The sequence below is a fragment of the Elephas maximus genome, chromosome 21 (genome assembly GCF_024166365.1).
Source record: "Elephas maximus indicus isolate mEleMax1 chromosome 21, mEleMax1 primary haplotype, whole genome shotgun sequence".
Lineage (NCBI taxonomy): Eukaryota > Metazoa > Chordata > Mammalia > Proboscidea > Elephantidae > Elephas > Elephas maximus.
The window spans coordinates 36,085,099-36,102,827 of NC_064839.1; the positions used below are offsets into that span (position 1 = coordinate 36,085,099).

General features: G+C 41.0%; 1 protein-coding gene across 2 annotated transcripts in view; it reads left to right on the top strand.

The window, feature by feature from the left end:
* Positions 1-17,729, top strand: part of WWP2 (WW domain containing E3 ubiquitin protein ligase 2) — a 165,639-nt gene that overhangs the window by 15,059 nt on the left and 132,851 nt on the right. For both annotated transcript variants that reach the window (XM_049863730.1, XM_049863731.1), the window contains 3 exons: positions 3,579-3,663; positions 15,510-15,657; positions 15,977-16,098. In XM_049863730.1, coding sequence (XP_049719687.1) covers positions 3,594-3,663; positions 15,510-15,657; positions 15,977-16,098 — 340 coding nt within the window. In that variant the 5' untranslated portion in view covers positions 3,579-3,593. The remainder of the gene's footprint in view (positions 1-3,578; positions 3,664-15,509; positions 15,658-15,976; positions 16,099-17,729) is intronic.

Genomic DNA, 17,729 nt, shown 5'->3' on the forward strand with positions numbered 1-17,729 from the left:
TATACCTCACATTTGAATTTTGTGATCTTTTTACAAGAACCAGCTAGTTACCGATTATGTCGTGCACATTTTTTTCAGTTTATAAATCTGAATCTTAGAACCCCTTAGGGTCATGGAAGGAATTAAATGCAAGCCCTCCACCACTGACTTCAAACTGAGGGTGGAAGAAATAAGCAACAGAGCGGCAGCGAGAGTTTGAGGTTGGAGAGTACTCCATTCGCCAACGGAGAAAGAAACAGGAGCTGGAGAAAATGAAATCGCTAAAATGTGCGTGTTGTGGGCCCAAAGAGAAATGGCCTGAGTTGGAGAATGACTTGAAAGAGTGGATTATTTCTCTCGAAGGGAACAAAATCAAGCTGTCTTTACTGTCTCAATTCAGATCAAAGTGAAGCTTTTGGCAAATGAAAGAAGAATCGCAGATTTCAAGGCAGGTTTCACCTGGGTTTCTAAATTCATGAAAAGGAATGGCCTTTCCATGAGAGTGAGAACCACTGATGATGACAAGGAGTGAATAAACTAAAATGGCCCATTTTAAGATGAAAACAGTTTTTTCTGGTGGATTTTATTTGTTGATTTCAAAGATGTTGAGTCTCAAGAATTATGTTTCAGTTTAAGATTTACGAAAGCAATAAAATATAAACAACGCCTTGTTCTTGTAGTTTTAGGCCTAGGATCATTTTTGCGCTTACTAATTTGTAGCTCTTTGTGCATTCATACTCTTTGGTTTCATGGCGTGCCATTTCCATTACTAGTCTGTTCAGTTCACCACTGGTTGCACTTGGTTTAGGAAAATACCCACCTTAAATGATGTTTGCATGAGATCAGTTTTATCCCTGTAACATTAAATCCATAGAACAGAAAAAAAAATTTAAATTGAAGTCAACAACATGGAAAAAAATATCTGTATATGGCGCTTATGAAAAAAAATGCATGGGGGGATGGGTTGTATGGTTTGCAAAAAATGTATAATATGTATGTTGTTTGTTTAAAAATACAGTAACAGAAATCACTCTGATTGCTGAGCTTAGAGAATAAGTGAAAGGAGGCAAAGGGTAGAGCAGGAAAAAAAATTAGGAGGCTTTTGCAATAATCCAGGTGGGAGATCATGGTGGTTTGGACCAAGGCAATGACAGTATAGGTGGTGAGAAGTGGTTGAACTCGGAAATATATATATGTATTTTTTATGTAATTAAAAAAAATAAGTTACCCTCAAGTCCATTCTGACTCATGGTGACCACGTGTTTCAGAGTAGAACTGTGCTCCATAGGGTTTTCTTTAAAAAAAAAAAAAATTTTTTTTATTGTTATTGTTGAGAATATACACAGCAAAACATACGCCAATTCAGCCATTTCTATGTGTACAGTTCAATGACATTAATTACATTCTTTGAGTTCTCACCCTCCTCTGAGTTGTTCCTGTCTCATTAACATAAACTCAGTGCCCCGCCTAAGGTTCCTAGCTAATTCTTCTGAGTTGCTGTTACCACTTTGATCCCTTAAAATGGCATAATGCTCAAGGCAGACATTTTTTACTAGTTAAGCTAAACTATTGTTTGTTTTTATTTTATTTTTTTAAATTAAATTTTACTTCTTTTGTGGTTGAGAATATACACTGCAAAACATACACCAGTTCAACAGTTGCTACAAACTCAGAAAAACTTTAAGGTAGGACTGACAGGATGTATTAGCAGATTGCATGTGGGGTGTGAGAGGAAAAAAGGAAGCAAGACTGAGTTCCAGATTTTTGGCCTGAGTCACTGGACAGAAGAGCTGTCATTCACTGAGATGAGGAAGGTTGTGGAAGGAAGAGGTTTGAAGGTTTTGCCAAGTAGACCAATGGATATGAGCGTCTGAAGTCCAAGGGTGAGGTTCCTACTGGAGACACAAATCTGGGGTTGTCGACAAATAGATGGTATTCAAAGCTGTGAGACAGGATGAGATAATGAAGAGGTGAAAGGCCTGAGCCGTGGGATACTCAGATGGCTAGAGGTTGACAAGTAGAGAAGGAGCCCACAAAGGAGGCTGAGAAAAAGCAGCCACGAGGTAGGAGGAACATCAGGCAGGTGTACTATCCTGGAAGCCAAGGGCTGAAAGTGAAGGAAGAAAGAGTGATCAACTGTGTCAGATGCTGCCAATAGGTCATGTAAGATGAGCGAGAATTCATTGCTGAATTTAGTAAGGTGGAGGTCTCTAGAGAGCTTCATAAGAATAGCTTTATGATTGTATTCCTTCTGTTCCAGCTAACATTTCAGGGGTTTCCATTGCAGAAGGAGAGGCTGGCAAGAGATGGTGCAGCGGGCTTCCCAGCCCACAGAGCTAGAGCTGAGTGCCTTTGGGCCAGGGCTTACTGGCGGAGTGGGGTGCCTCTGGGCATTTATTGGCAGAGCTGGAAGAGCTTTGTAACATTTGCCTGAGTAGGGCAGAGGCTCTGTGGACCAGAGAGAGGTGTGCCTATAGGCACAGCTGGGAAGAGGCTGTCCTGATGGAAGAACCTTACCTTGAGCATTCCTCAACCTGAACTGTAACCTGTTACTTCCCTAATAAACCTCATAATCATGAATATTGTCTGTGAGTTCTGTGTGGCCATCGTAATGAATTATCAAACTCGGCAGAGAAGTAGAGAGTACCGTGGCAGCGAAGGTTGATGTCAGGATTGGTAAAGATGGTGGTGAGAGGAGGTATGTCTGACCTCCACCTCATAGCAGTCAGTATTGGGCTGTTGATCTGGTGAAGTTAGAGGAGGTCAGATGCCTCCACCATGCCATTCTTACAAACAGACAAATGTTATTAGATTTGGAAATTTGCAGACATTTCTTGAAAATTAATGAAATGAGTCTGTTGCTTCAAGGAAAACAACTGACAGTATTTGTTGCCAATTATAAAATATAAGTTTTTAAAGTAAAAGTTAGTATTTTACATGAGTTATAGCTATCACCAAGAGCTTGACAGTTTCCCAATACTTAAGAGTTATCTGATGAGCTTAGTGGTGACATTAACAAATGTGATTTTTTGATATTATATAATGAAATCTGTCAACAGTTGGAATACCTACATAACTTAATGAACCAATACTTTCCAAATGACAAATGATGATGGTACAAAATCATCTGTGAGTAAAAGATCAGTTCGGAGTGGAAGATAGACTTCTACTTTTAGCCAAGAATGAATGACAGGGACTGGATTTACCCTCCTGCCTGAAATAATCAAACACCAGACAAAATATATGAAAAAAACAGTTTTTAAGACAGTGGACATCAGGCAACAAAGGTGAGTGAGCTCTGAGAGACGGGGAACAAATGAGGACAGCCATGCATCTGCTCCAGCGTACTGCCTTGAGAGAACTTCGTCTAGACTTGGATATAGCGGTCTTAAGTCCTTCCTAGGCTATCCAAGACCTATTCAGGTCCAATAGCCGTTACAAGACAGACAAACACTCTGCTGGAAGTAGCATGGCCACAGTTGCTTGGATGTTTGTGTTTTCTTCCTTCTGTCTCTTTAAGCTCAGTATTAACACTGGGTTCAGTTCTTCTGTCTTCTTAGCAGATGTTCTCTAAACCCACGGTTGTGTTTGTTTTGCAGTTTCATGGTAATGACATGGCATCTGCCAGCTCCAGCCGGGCAGGAGTGGCCCTGCCTTTTGAGAAGTCTCAGCTTACTTTGAAAGGTGAGTGGTACCATGTGCAGTATTTATCATTTGAAGTCTCAGCCTAATCTCTGGGGAGGAGGTGGAATTATGTCACATCTTGGTCTGTAGAGCCAAATTTTGGGAAGTAGTTTAAGAGTATAACTATTCATTTTCATGTTATTGTTGTTAGGTGCTGTTGAGTCAATTTTCAACTCATAGCAACCACATGTGACCAAGTAGAACTGCTTTGTAGGGTTTTCTTGGCTGTGGCACAGTGGTTAACTGGTCAGCTGCTAATCAAAAAGTCGGTGGTTCAAATTACCAGCTGCTCCTGCAGGAGAAAAATGTGGCCTTCTGCTTCCATAAGGGTTAAACCCACTGCCATTGAGTCGATTCCAACTCATAGCCACCCTATGGGAGAGAGTAGAACTACCCCATAGAGTTTCCAAAGAGCAGTTGGTGGATTTGAACTGCTGATGTTTTGGTTAGCAGCCAGCTCTTAACCACTGTGCCACCAGAGCTTCTCGTAGGATTTTATAGCCTTGGAAATCCTATGGGCAGTTCTACTCTGTCTTTTAGGGTCACTATGAGTTGGCATTGACTCCATGGCAACAGGTAATCTTTTTTTTTTTTAACTTTTATTGTGCTTTATGTGCAAATTTACAAATCAATTTAGTCTCTCATACAGAAATTTTATATGCACCTTGCTATATACTCCTAATTGCTCTCCCCCTAATGAGACAGCCCGCTCCTTCCCTCACTTTCTCTTTTCGTGTCCATTCTGCCAGCTTCTGACCCCCTCTGCCCTCTTATCTCCCCTCCAGATAGGAGATGCCAATGCAGTCTCAAGTGTCTACTTGATCCAAGAAGCTCATTCTTCACCAGTATCTTTTTCTATCGCATTGTCTAATCCAATCCCTGTCTGGAGAGTTGGCTTTGGGAATGGTTCCTGTCTTGGGCTAACAGAAGGTCTGGGAGCCATGATAACTGGGGTCCTTCTAGTCTCAGTCAGACCACTAAGTCTGGTCTTTTTAGGAGAATTTGGGGTCTGCATCCCACTGCTCTCCTCCTCCCTTGGGGGTTCTCTGTTGTGTTCCCTGTCAGGGCAGTCATCGGTTGTAGCTGGGCACCATCTAGTTCTTCTGGTCTCAGGATGATGTAGTCTCTGGTTTATGTGGCCCTTTCTGTCTCATAATTACCTTGTGTCCTTGGAGTTCTTCATTCTTCTTTGTTCCAGGTGGGTTGAGACCAATCAATGCATCTTAGATGGCCACTTGCTAGTGTTTAAGGCCCCAGAAGCTACTCTCCAAAATGGGATGCAGAATGTTTTCTTAATAGATTTTATTATGCCAATTGACTTAGATATCCCCTGAAACCATGGTCCCCAAACCCCTGCCCCTGCTATGCTGGCCTTCGAAGCATTCAGTTTATTCAGAAAACTTCTTTGCTTTTGGTTTAGTCCAGTTATGCTGACCTCTCCTGTATTGTGTGTTGTCTTTCCCTTCTCCTAAAGTAGTTCTTATCTACTATCTACTTAGTGACTACCAGTCTCCCTCTCTCATTCCCTCCCCCCTCTCATAACCATCAAAGAATATTTTCTTCTCTGTTTAAACTATTTCTCGAGTTCTTATAATAGTGGTCTTTTCAACAATATTTGTCCTCTTGCAACTGACTAATTTCACTCAGCATAATACCTTCCAGATTCCTCCATGTTTTGAAATGTTTCACGGATTCATCATTGTTCTTTATTGATGCGTAGTATTCCAATGTGTGAATATACCATAATTTATTTATCCATTCATCCGTTGATGGGCACCTTGGTTACTTCCATCTTTTTGCTATTGTAAACAGTGCTGCAGTGAACATGGGTGTGCATATATGTTTGCGTAAAGGCTCTTATTTCTCTAGGATATATTCCAAGGAGTGGGTTTGCTGGATCATATGGTAGTTCTATTTCTAGCTTTTTAAGGAAGCGCCAAATTGATTTCCGAAGTGGTTCTACCATTTTACATTCCCACCAGCATTGTATAATATCCCAGTCTCACCACAACCTCTCCAACATTTATTATTTTGTGCTTTTGGATTAATGCCAGCTTCGTTGGAGTGAGATGGAATCTCATTGTAGTTTTGATTTGCATTTCTCTAATGGCTAATGATCGTGAGCATTTCCTCATGTATCTATTCGCTGCCTGAATGTCTTCTTTAGTGAAGTGTCTGTTCATATCTTTTGCCCATTTTTTAATTGGGTTATTTGTCTTTTTGTAGTTGAGTTTTTGCTGTATCATGTAGATTTTAGAGATCAGTCGCTGATCAAAAATGTCATAGCTAAAAACTTTTTCCCAGTCTGTAGGTAATCTTTTTACTCTGTTGGTGAAGTCTTTGGATGAGCATAGGTATTTGATTTTTAGAAGAACCCAGTTACACATGAAATTCTTGAAGAAGAAGGAGAAAGAGGAACTTTTAGCTAAAATTGTCTAAAATGGTGATTCATGCCCCAAGGCTTAGTCCTTGGACCGCTTTGCCACTTATACTTGCTGCATTGATGATCTTATCCAACCTTATGGCTTTAAATACCATCAATACGCAGATCACTCTCAAATTTCTATCTTAGCCTGGGCCTATCCTCTGAACTTCAGATTCGTATATCCAATAGCCATCTTGTCATCTCTACTTGAATGTTTAGTAAACCGCTAAAATTTGTCTACAGTTGAGATTTCAGATTCTTTGTTTCTCAGATCCTATATCTAACCCATAGGCAAATTTGGTTTGCTTTATCTTCACAATGTATCCAACATTCAGCCGCTTCTCAGCACCCCACTCCCCCAGCCCCATCTAAGCTGCCATCATCTCTAGCCTGGATTAAGGCAATAGCCTCCTAACCTGTGTCCCTGCTGTTGCCCTTTGCCCTCTTTCAGCCTGTTGGCCACACAGTAGCCAGCAATCTTGTTAATATGTAAGCCAGCTCTTGTTACTCCTCTGCTTAAACCATCAAGGTTCTCCATCTTACTCAGAGAAAAAGCCCGAAGAGCCCACATGATACAACCCTTCGTTTTTCGTCTCTTGTTATTCTTCCACATTTACTGTGCTCTAACTGTGTGGGCCTCCTTACTGTTCATTGCATTCACCAGGCAACCTCCTGCCTCTGGGCCTTTGCATTTGCTGTTCCCTCTGAAAAAAAAAAAAACAACAAAAAAAAACTTTTTTGTTTTTTTTTTTCTGAATGAAATGCATTTAGCCTAGATATCTACCTGACTTGCTCCCTCACTGTCTTAGGTCTTTACTCAAGAGTGTCTAACGCTGCTCCCACCCTGTGACTCCTTCACATCTATCCCTTTCCCTGTTTTCTGTTTTTCTCCTCAGCCCTTGTCACTCCTGAGTATACTTTATTTTATTTCACTCATTGACTGTTTCCTTCAGTAGAATTAGGCCCCACAAAGGCAGGGATTTTTCTGTTTTTGTTCACTCTTGATACTCTAACAACTGGAACAGTGCCTGACACATAGTGGAATGAAAGAATATTCCAGTAGCCTTAGCTCTGCAGAAGAGTCATGTGACTGAGCAGATGCTTGGGGTGGGGGGCTGCACTCAGGATCCAACCTCAGACCTTTAAACCTGGTCATCTGGAGGCACAATCGTGTCCTTTGACAAATTCTATTTCTCATGATTATTTTGGGGGTGTAATTGTTATTCATTTACTTATTATACTTGCACAGTTCAAAAGTCTCTCCTTGCTTCCAGCCCAGGGTGTCCCAGCTTAGAGGAAACCAGTGGTATAAGTTTCTTACATATCTCTTCCAAGATACTTTATACATATACCAGTACACGTTATACAAGTAACATGCTGTACACACTATGATGCTCTATACTGTTTTGCCCTTTCCTTTATTCATTTATTAACTCTTGAGGATCATTTTATAAATGAGCCTCCTCATTCTTTTTTTTTTTTGGTATGGCTGCATAGTATTCCATTGTATGAACATACAAACATGCCTTTAGCCCTCTATGGATGATCAGGGCAAAGAGGACTGCAGTGAGTAGTCCTGAACGTATACATGTTGCATATATGTGAGACTGTTTCTAAGGTAAATTCCTAAAAGTGGAAGTGCTGGGTTGGAGGGGATGTAATTTGAGAACCCACTGCCTTCCTTCTAAGGGGTCCTTCTCAGCAGTGTGTGTGAGTGCCTGTCTTCTCACAGCTTTACCAACACAGTGTGTTGTCAGACTTAAAAAAATCTTTGTCAGTTTGTTGGGTAAAAGATTATTTTCCTAGTGTAGTTTTATTCTGCATTTCTCTGTAAGCGATTTTTAGCATCTTACCATTTGTTGAAGGGCAATTTGTATTTCCTTTTTCTATGGATTGCCTATTCATACCTTTGTCTGTTTTTTTTTTTTTTTAAATAATTTTCATTGTGCTTTAAGTGAAAGTTTACAAATCAAGTCAGTGTATCACATATAAGCTTATATACACTTTACTACACACTCCCACTCACTCTCCCCCTAATGAGTCAGCCCGCTCCCTTCCTCCAGTCTCTCCTTACGTGACCGTTTTGTCAGTTTCTAACCCTCTCTACATCCCATCTCCCCTCCAGACAGGAGATGCCAATATAGTCTCAAGTGTCCACCTGTTACAAGTAGCTCACTTTTCATCAGCATCACTGTCCATCCCATTGTCCAGTCCCTTCCACGTCTGATGAGTAGTCTTCGGGAATGGTTCCTGTCCTGGGCCAACAGAAGGTTTGGGGACCATGACTGCCGGGATTCTTCTAGTCTCAGTCAGACCATTAAGTCTGGTCTTTTTATGAGAATTTGGGGTCTGCATCCCACTGATCTCCTGCTCCCTCAGGGGTTCTCTGTTGTGCTTCCTGTCAGGGCAGTCATCGGTTGTGGCCAGGCACCATCTAGTTCTTCTGGTCTCAGGATGATGTAAGTCTCTAGTTCATGTGGCCCTTTCTATCTCGGGCTCATAGTTATCGTGTGACCTTGGTGTTCTTCATTCTCCTTTGATCTAGGTGGGTTGAGACCAATTGATACATCTTAGGTGGCTGCTTGTTAGCATTTAAGACCCCAGACGCCGCACTTCTAAGTGGGATGCAGAATGTTTTCATAATAGAGTTTATTATGCCAATTGACTTAGAAGCCCCCTTAAGCCATAGTCCCCAAACCCCTGCCCATGCTCCACTGACCTTCGAAGCATTCAGTTTATCCCTGAAACTTCTTTGCTTTTCATTCAGTCCAGTTGAGCTGACCTTCCCTGTATTGAGTATTGTCCTTCCCTTCACCTAAAGTAGTTCTCATCTACTAACTAATCAGCAAATAACCCTCTCCCTCCCCCCTCTCGTAACCACAAAAGAATGTGTTCTTCTCAGTTTATACTATTTCTCAAGAACTTACAATAGTGGTCTTATACAGTATTTGTCCTTTTACATCTGACTAATTCACTCAGCATAATGCCTTCCAGGTTCCTCCATGTTATGAAATGTTTCACAGATTCGTCACTCTTCTTTATCGATGCGTAGTATTTCATTGTGTGAATGTACCATAATTTATTTAACCATTCATCTATTGATGGACACCTTGGTTGCTTCCAGCTTTTTGCTATAGTAAACAGTACTGCAATAAACATGGGTGTGTTTTGCCTGTTTCTTATTGAGTTAATTATTATTATTATTTTTGTAATCTTGAAACATTTTAATTACTTTTCTTGGAGTTTCATGCCTGCTGTAGCCGTTTGAGCAGGGAGATGGTTTAGAGTGAAGTGATAGAGTTTTGGGTTCAGGACTGCACCCTTTACTACATTACCTAATAATTGGCAAGCCTGGGTCAAAACAGAAGCCCACCCATGGAACCTGGTGACATCCTGTTGTCCTTGTTTTGGTACCATATTATCCAGGGGCACACACTGACTTCTAAAGGCTTCTCTGTTGTATTTCCTCAGTGTATGAGTTTTCTTACTAATGCAGAAGGAGCTAACTTGGTAATTTAGTAACATCTCATTATATAGGCATTTAGCTTACAGGGATTCAATAATACCATCCAGGTAAAGGGAGAGGGTGGGGGGAGAGAAAGAAAGAATTTAAATGTTGTGGATAATTCGTCCCCCCGAGCATTTCATTCACAGAGCCTATAGTGTAATTTGGGAAGTGTTACTGTACCGTTCTCTGTTTGCGTCCTCCCTTGTGCTTTCCCATAGTGTGATCCTAGAGTTTTAAGATAGTTTTTTTTTTTTTTTAAAGACATCAAGGCCCTTAAACATAAGCCAACTATTTTATCAGATGTTAAACTTAAGAAACACTGAAAAACACTGGCAAACTGAACACTGAAAAATACAACACAGCAAAAAACTGTCTGTTTGGAACCTATTGAAAGACAATATGCCAGACTGTATTGTGGTGCCTTCCCTAAGAGCTTCTCAAGGGTGTAAATTTTGGCCATATGTGAATTCTGCCTTACTTGTTGACTTTAAAAGCTACATCTTATGTGAAGGTGTGACTCCAGGAATAAGAAACTGACATTTATGTTTCACCAAACAATAAATAAACTTTCCAGATAAATTTGTTCTTACATTGATGCTTTTATTTTGGTTTGTCTTTTAAGGACAAGAAACATTCAAAATATTACCCTACAGATCAACTACAAATTATAGAAAGGAAAATATATCTTTACAGTGGAGAGATACAGCCAATCCCACATTAACCAAGGGATTAAATTTAGTGTCACCCATATGAACAATCGACTTGATGGCAAATATCAACAAAATCATAACTAGTATAAAACCAAAAACCCATTGCCATCGAGTCAATTCTGACTCATAGTGACCATGTAGGACAGAGTAGAACTGCCCCATAGGGTTTCCAAAGAGCAGCTGGTGGATTCGAACTGCGAATCTTTTGGTTAGCAAACATAGCTCTTTTTTTTTTTTTTTTTTAATTTAGATGAAGGTTTACAGAGCAAACTAGTTTCTCATTAAACAATCAATACACATATTGTTTTGTGAAATTGGTTGCCAACCCTGCAACATGTCAACACTCTCCCTTCTTGACCTTGGGTTCCCTATTACCAGCTTTCCCCTCCCCTCCTGCTTTCTAGTCCTTGCTCCTGGGCTGGTGTGCCCCTTTAGTCTCATTTCGTTTTATGGGCCTGTCTAATCTTTTGATGAAGGGTGAACCTCAGGAGTGATTTCATTACTCAGCTAAAAGGGTGTCCAGGGGCCGTACTCTCAGGGTTTCTCCAGTCTCTGTCAGGCCAGTAAGTCTGGCCTTTTTTTGTGAGTTAGAATTTTGTTCTACATTTTTCTCCAGCTCTGTCCGGGACCTTCTACTGTGATCCCTGTCATAGCAGTCAGTGGTGGTAGCTGGGCACCACCTAATTGTGCTGGGCTCAGTATGGTGGAAGCTGTGATAGATGTGGTCCATTAGTCCTTTGGACTAATCTTTCCCTCGTATCTTTAGTTTTCTTTATTCTTCCTTGTTCCTGAAGAGGTGAGACCAGTGGAGTATCCTAGCTGGCGGCTCACAGGCTTTTTTTTAAAATTGTGCTTTAAGCGAAAGTTTATAAATCAAGTGAGTCTCTCATACAAAAATTTATATACACCTTGCTATATACTCCTAGTTGCTCTCCCCCTGATGAGACAGCACACTCCTTCTCTCCACCCTTTATTTTCCTGTCCATTCAGCCAGCTTCTGTCCCCCTCTGCCTTCTCATCTCCCCTCCAGACAGGAGTTGCCAACATAGTCTCATATGTCTACTTGATCCAAGAAGCTCACTCCTCACAAGTATCATTTTCTATCCTATACTCCAGTCCAATCCCTGTCTGAAGAGTTGGCTTTGGGGATATTTCCAGTCTTGGGCTAACAGAAGGTCTGGGCACCATGACTTCCGGGGTCCTTCTAGTCTAAGTCAGACCATTAAGTCTGGTCTTTTTACAAGAATTTGAGGTCTGCATCCCACTGCTCTCCTGGAGGCTCACAGGCTTTTAAAACCCCAGATGTTACTCACCAAAGGAGAATGTAGAGCATATTCTTTATAAACTATGCTATGCCAATTGAGCTACATGTTCCCCGAGATCATGGTCCCCACAGCCCTCAGCCCAGCAATGCGGTCCCTCAGGGAGTTTGGATGTATCTATGGAGCTACCATGACCTTGCCTTGTACAGGTTGCGTTGGCTTTCCCAGTATTGTGTATTATCTTTACCCTTCACCAAAGTTACCAGTTATCTATTGTCGATTGTTTTTACATTCCTACCCCTCCCCTATCTCCTAACCATCAAAGATTTTTGTGTGTGTGTGTGTGTGTGTAAACCTTTTCATGAATTTTTATAGTAGCGGTCTCATACAATGTTTGTCCTTTTGTGATTGATTCATTTCACTCAGCATGATGCTGTCCAGATTCATCCATGTTGAGATGCTTCACAGATTCATTGTTTTTCTTTATCATTGTGTAACACCCCATTGTGTGTAGGTACCATAGTTTGTTTATCCATTCATCTTTTGATGTGCATCCAGGTTGTTTCCATCTTTTTGCTGTTGTGAACAATGCCGCAGTGAACACGGGTGTGCATATGTATATTTGTGTGATGACTCTTATTTCTCTAGGATATACTCCTAGGAGTGGGATTGCTGGATCATGTGGTGTTTCTATTTCTAGCTTTCTGAGGAAGCGCCATATCATTTTCTAAAACGGTTGTATCATTTTGCGTTCTCACCAGCAATGCGTTAGAGTTCCCATCTCCCCTCAGCCTCTCCAACGTTTTTCATTTTCTCTTTTTTTGATTTGTGCCGGTGAAGCGGGGGTGAGATGGAATCTCTAATGACTATGATCATGAGCACTTCCTCAGGTGTCTGTTAGCTGCTTCAGTGTCTTCTTTGGTGAAGTGTTTGTTCATTTCCTTTGCCCATTTTTTAATTAGATTCTTTGTCATTTTGTTGTAGAGATGTTGGATTTTCCTACAGATTTTAGATTAGACCTTCGTCGGGTTTGTAATAGCCAAAATTTTTTTCCCAGTCTGTAGGTTCTCTTTTTACTCTTTGGGTGAAATCTTTTAATGAGCATAAGCATTTAACTTTTGGAAGATCGCGGTTACCTAGCTTATCTTCTGGAGTTCTGTGTTTTAGTTACGGTTTGTATCCTGTTAATGCCGTGTATTAGGGCCTCTAGCGTTGATCCTGTTTTTTCTTCTATGAACTTTATACTTTTCGGCTTTATATTTAGGTCTTTGATCCATTTTGAATTAGTTTTAGTGTATGGTGTGAGATATGTGTCCTATTTCATTTTTTACAGATGGACATCCTGTTTTGCCACCTCCGTTTGTTAAAAAGACTGTGTTTTCCCCATTTGATGGACTTTGGGCCCTTGTCGAAGATTAGGTGGATGTATTTACATTTGGGTTCTCAGTTCTGTTCATTGGTCAATGTTTTTTTTTGCTGTAGTGTTTCGTAGGTTTTTTTTGTGTAGGTCGTTTACGTCCCTGGTTAGATTTATTCCTAAGTATTTTACTTTTTTAGGGGCTATTATATATGGTATTATTTTCCCGATTTCCTTTTCATTGTTCTTTTTATTGGTGTATAGGAATCCAGCTGATTTTTGTATGTTTGTCTTGTGTCCTGCAACTCTGCCGAACCTTTCTGTTAGTTCCAGTAGTTTTCTCTTGGTGGTCTCGCTTTGTTTTATTGGCCTGTCTAATCTTTGGAAGGGTGGACCTCGGGAGTCACTGAGCTATAAGGGTATCTGGGGTAGCAGCTGTAGCTATTAACCACTGTGCTGCCAGGGCTCCGTAACTAGTATAGTAGTTGTGGCTAAGGCTTAGAAACAGTGAGGGATGGTACTGGAAGTAAAGGTGGCACTGGGAAATGGCCCAGAGTAGAAAAATGAAACACTCTACAGAATCCAAAATTAACTGAGGCCACCTGGTGGTGGCCTAGCTCTGTATGCACACCCTTAAAGAAATAATATATTGTGTAACCAAAAGCAAACAAAAACAAACCCTTCGCCGTGGAGTCAATTCTGACTCATAGCATCCTATAAGACAGATTAAAACTGCCCCATAGAGTTTCCAAGGAGCACCTGGTGGATTCAAACTGCCAACGTTCTGGTTAACAGCTGAGCTCTTAACCACTGTGCCACAAGGGCTCCAATAACTCGTATATATATTAAAAAAATCAAGCCTGTTTCTGCCTAGTAGATTTTGACTCGTAACAACCCTATAGGACAGAGTAGAACTGCCCCATAGGGTTTCCAAGGAACGACTGGTAGATTCAAACTGCTGGCCTTTTGATTAGCAGCCAAGCTTAACCAACCACTGCGCCACCAGGGCTCCAGTAACTAGTGTGGTAGTTTTAATTTTTTTAAATTAAGGATCTGCCTGCAGAGCTACTCTCCCACCACCAGGTGGCCCCAGATAACTTTGGACTCTGCAGAGCGTTTCATTTTTCTACTCTGGGCTATTTCCCAGGGCCACAAACCTTTATTCCTAGTATCATCTCTCATTGCTTCCAAGCCTTAGCCATAACTTTTTTTCTGTGTGTGTTTGTTTCTTGATTTTCTCACTACTGTTCCTTTTGGGCCTGGAGAAAGCAGGCGAATTTGACTTTTGACCCTTATAGGACTGTCACCTCCTGAAAGGGTCTGGGAGGAGAGGTTTGCTAACTCCTAACAAAAACGAGCTTAGGCTAGAACAGTGTTGCCATCATGGATAAGGAACGTCTGTAATATTCTCTGAAATGGGGCATGGAACGGAGGATGTATAGGTGTGTCTCGTCCTACGGACCTTGAGTTCCTACCACGGGTAACTTGTATGCCACAAGAGGGTGCTTGTCTAGTTCTAGGGTGTACACTTGCTTGGCTTCTGCTCTGTGAGTCTCCGTCTTGCTGGTGCTAAATGAACTTCAGAAATGCTGCCACATGAAGGGTATGAACAGAAGAGGAAATGCTGATGGCTAACAAGCACATGGAAAAAATATCCAGCCTCACTAGTAATTGAAGAAAAGTGATAGAACAAATAAGCAGAGCCTGGTTTACAGCATGGTGGCTACGTGCATGGACTGTGGAGTCAGACTGCTCAGATGCATATTGCTTCTCGAAGCTCCCTGGCTGTGTAGTGTGGACAATCACCTAGCTCCCCCAAGCCTCAGTTTCCTCCTGGGTAAAATGAGGGTGATGATAATACTCAGTGTCTCACTAGTTTGTTGCAAGGATTTGGTCAGATAATATGTATATAACCTAGTGTCTGTATTAAGTGCTCGTTAAATCTTAGCCATCAACTTTATACCATTTTTTTACCTATACATTCTGCAAAGAATAAATGAACATACTCAGTGCTGTGCAGTGTTTGGTGAAATGGATATACTTGTAGTGTGGATGGGAATCTACATGGCTTTACCCTCTTGGGAAAGGAATTAAACTGTTTTCAGAGCTTTAAAAATATTCATGTCATTTAAAGGAATACTCAGAAATGCATGCAAATATTTACATTCATTGTAATTTTCACTGAGTAAAAATTGGCGGCAATCTATTCAATAACAAGAGAATGATTAATTCAATTATGACATCTCCATACAATGGGCTTCTATTGCAGCCATTTAAAATCGACTTTGCAGGGAGAAGAATTGTTAAAAGAATTGGGAAAATAAAAGATGAAAATCTTGAAGGAGGTTTACTGAAATCTTAGTGATAATTATCACAGTGTCTTCAGGTTAGGAGTGATTTTTCTTTTCTTATTCATGTTTTTTATATACTCACTTTTCCCCTAAAGTAAGCTGTATTTTAGATGAGGGAAGAAACAGAATTTATTTTTTAGAAGGAACAACATAAAGAGTGAGAGCATCTGCCACAGGGGGGCATATGAGAGCCCTTTGACTCATCTCAGACTTTTTCTTTCTTTCTTGTTCAGTGGTGTCAGCAAAGCCCAAGGTGCATAATCGTCAACCTCGAATTAACTCCTTTGTGGAAGTGGCAGTGGATGGCCTTCCCAGTGAGACCAAGAAGACTGGGAAGCGAATTGGGAGCTCTGAGCTTCTCTGGAATGAGATCATCATTTTGTAAGAGAATGTCCCTTCTTTTTGAATGCAGTAGTATTGGGGGGGAAAGAGAGAAGGCACCCCGGGAGTGTTGTGGGAGGTACAGGTTTCCTGTGAAGCCTCAAACTCTTCTGCCTTTGCTACCTGAAGCACCTCTCTTTAGGTGTTTCCACCTCATTGAGCTCATAGAGTGTTCATTATTAGCTAGATGATTACAGGGTCAGCTTTGTGGGGGATAAATATGTGAGTGTCTTCCTGTATTTCCCCTTCCCCCAACATGTCAGCAATATAGTTTGTTTTCGTCTACTTGGAAGTGATGAATCCAGTGTTTGTTTTCCAGGAATGTCACGGCCCAGAGTCATTTAGATTTGAAGGTCTGGAGCTGCCATACCTTGAGAAATGAACTTCTAGGCACCGCCTCTGTCAACCTCTTCAATGTCCTGAAGAACAATGGGGGTAAAAGTATGTATGATGAAGGGCTGGTGGAGTGATTCATTTGTCGGGGTGGGGAGAAGAGTACGAAGGGGGGCAATTCTCTCAACCTGGCAGAGAAACCTGGTGAAGCAGTTTTCTCCAGGACTGGGGGCTGCAGTGGGCTCACTCCCCTTTGATGCCTTCCAGGGAGTTGTAGGAAGGCTCAGAGCTCCTCTGCCTCCACTGCAGGGTCAGCCCCCTCTGCCCAGGGGCTCCAATGGTGGGATACAGTGATGAGTCCCCCTTGATCTTTCCTCAGGATCTTTCCCTCTGCCTCTGCCCTTCTTCCCATTCCAGGAGGTATGTGTATGTAGAGTTAAACTGTCAAATGCCTTCAGCCTAAATCATTGCCTTTTTAGTTGGAGCCCCAGAAGAGAACAAAGGAGCAATGTGCGTGCGTGCGTGTGTGTCTGCGTGTGACTGACTGTTGCGATGGTGTTACAAATAGTGTCCTGTGCTTAGTAGGCATTCAATAAACATTTACTGGATGTTGGAATGTGGTGGAAGCTCTGTCTTCATTATTCAGGGTGCCTTTGCTGCGTGGAAATATAAATCCCCACATCTGTTTATTGCTGTTTGTGGTCAGTGGCATAACCCATAGCTGTGGTATTTGGACCCTGCCTCATAAAGCCTCTATTCAGAGGAGCACCACCATATGCAGTGAGTGAACGCGACAGGAAGAAAGGCTCCTTTTTCTCTTGATGTCTGATGTCTAGAAAATATTTTCAGAAAGTGGATTTAACTTGAGAGATGTCAGGGTGGGGGGCAGGGGCAGGAGTGTTTAGTCCAGAGAGAGCAATGCATCAATTCAAGATCTTTTCTTTCTGTGCCTGCTGTTTTCTAATGGGTCACTTGAATGGGGTTTGAGCCTCACCTGGTCTTTTCCTTTCTGCTGGGCATAGAGAGATGTGGGCACCCCCTCTAACCTCTGCAATTGTTTAAAGCCAGAGATATGCCTCTATTTTAATTCTACAGGGAATTTTCCCTGGTGTTGTTCCTCCTGAGTGGGTCTTTATTTTCCCAAACCTTCACCTGTCTTTTATAATTTGAGTGTTAAGAAGAATTTTATTTATTACATTATTTGGAAATACAGTGTGAAAATTTTAATATTAGGACATAGCAGCCAACATGGGTGCCCCTTTTCTTTCCTTCTTCATTTGTCCAGTCAACATATTTTTGCTTTTGACTATAAAAGTAATTGCAGAAAATTTGGAAATTGCAGAAAAGCACAGAGAACCCAAAAGAAGATAAAATTTACTTGCGATAAAAAAAACGCCTTGTGATAATTACTGTTAACATTTTGATGTATACCCTTTTGAGCTTTTTTCTGTGTGCACATATATATTAATATTTAAGATATCAGTAAAATAAAATTAAGATCATACTTGCATGTATTATTTTGCAACATGCTTTTTTCTTTTTTAATATTTTATTGATGAAAGTTTACATAGGAAATTAGATTCTCATTTAACAATTTCTGTACATATTGTTCAGTGGCATTGGTTACATTTTTCACAATATATCAGCATTCTCATTATTTCCATTCTGGTTGTTCTGTTTCCCTTAATTTAGCTTCTCTGTCCTTCTATACCTTCTCATCATCTTTGATCTAGGGCTAA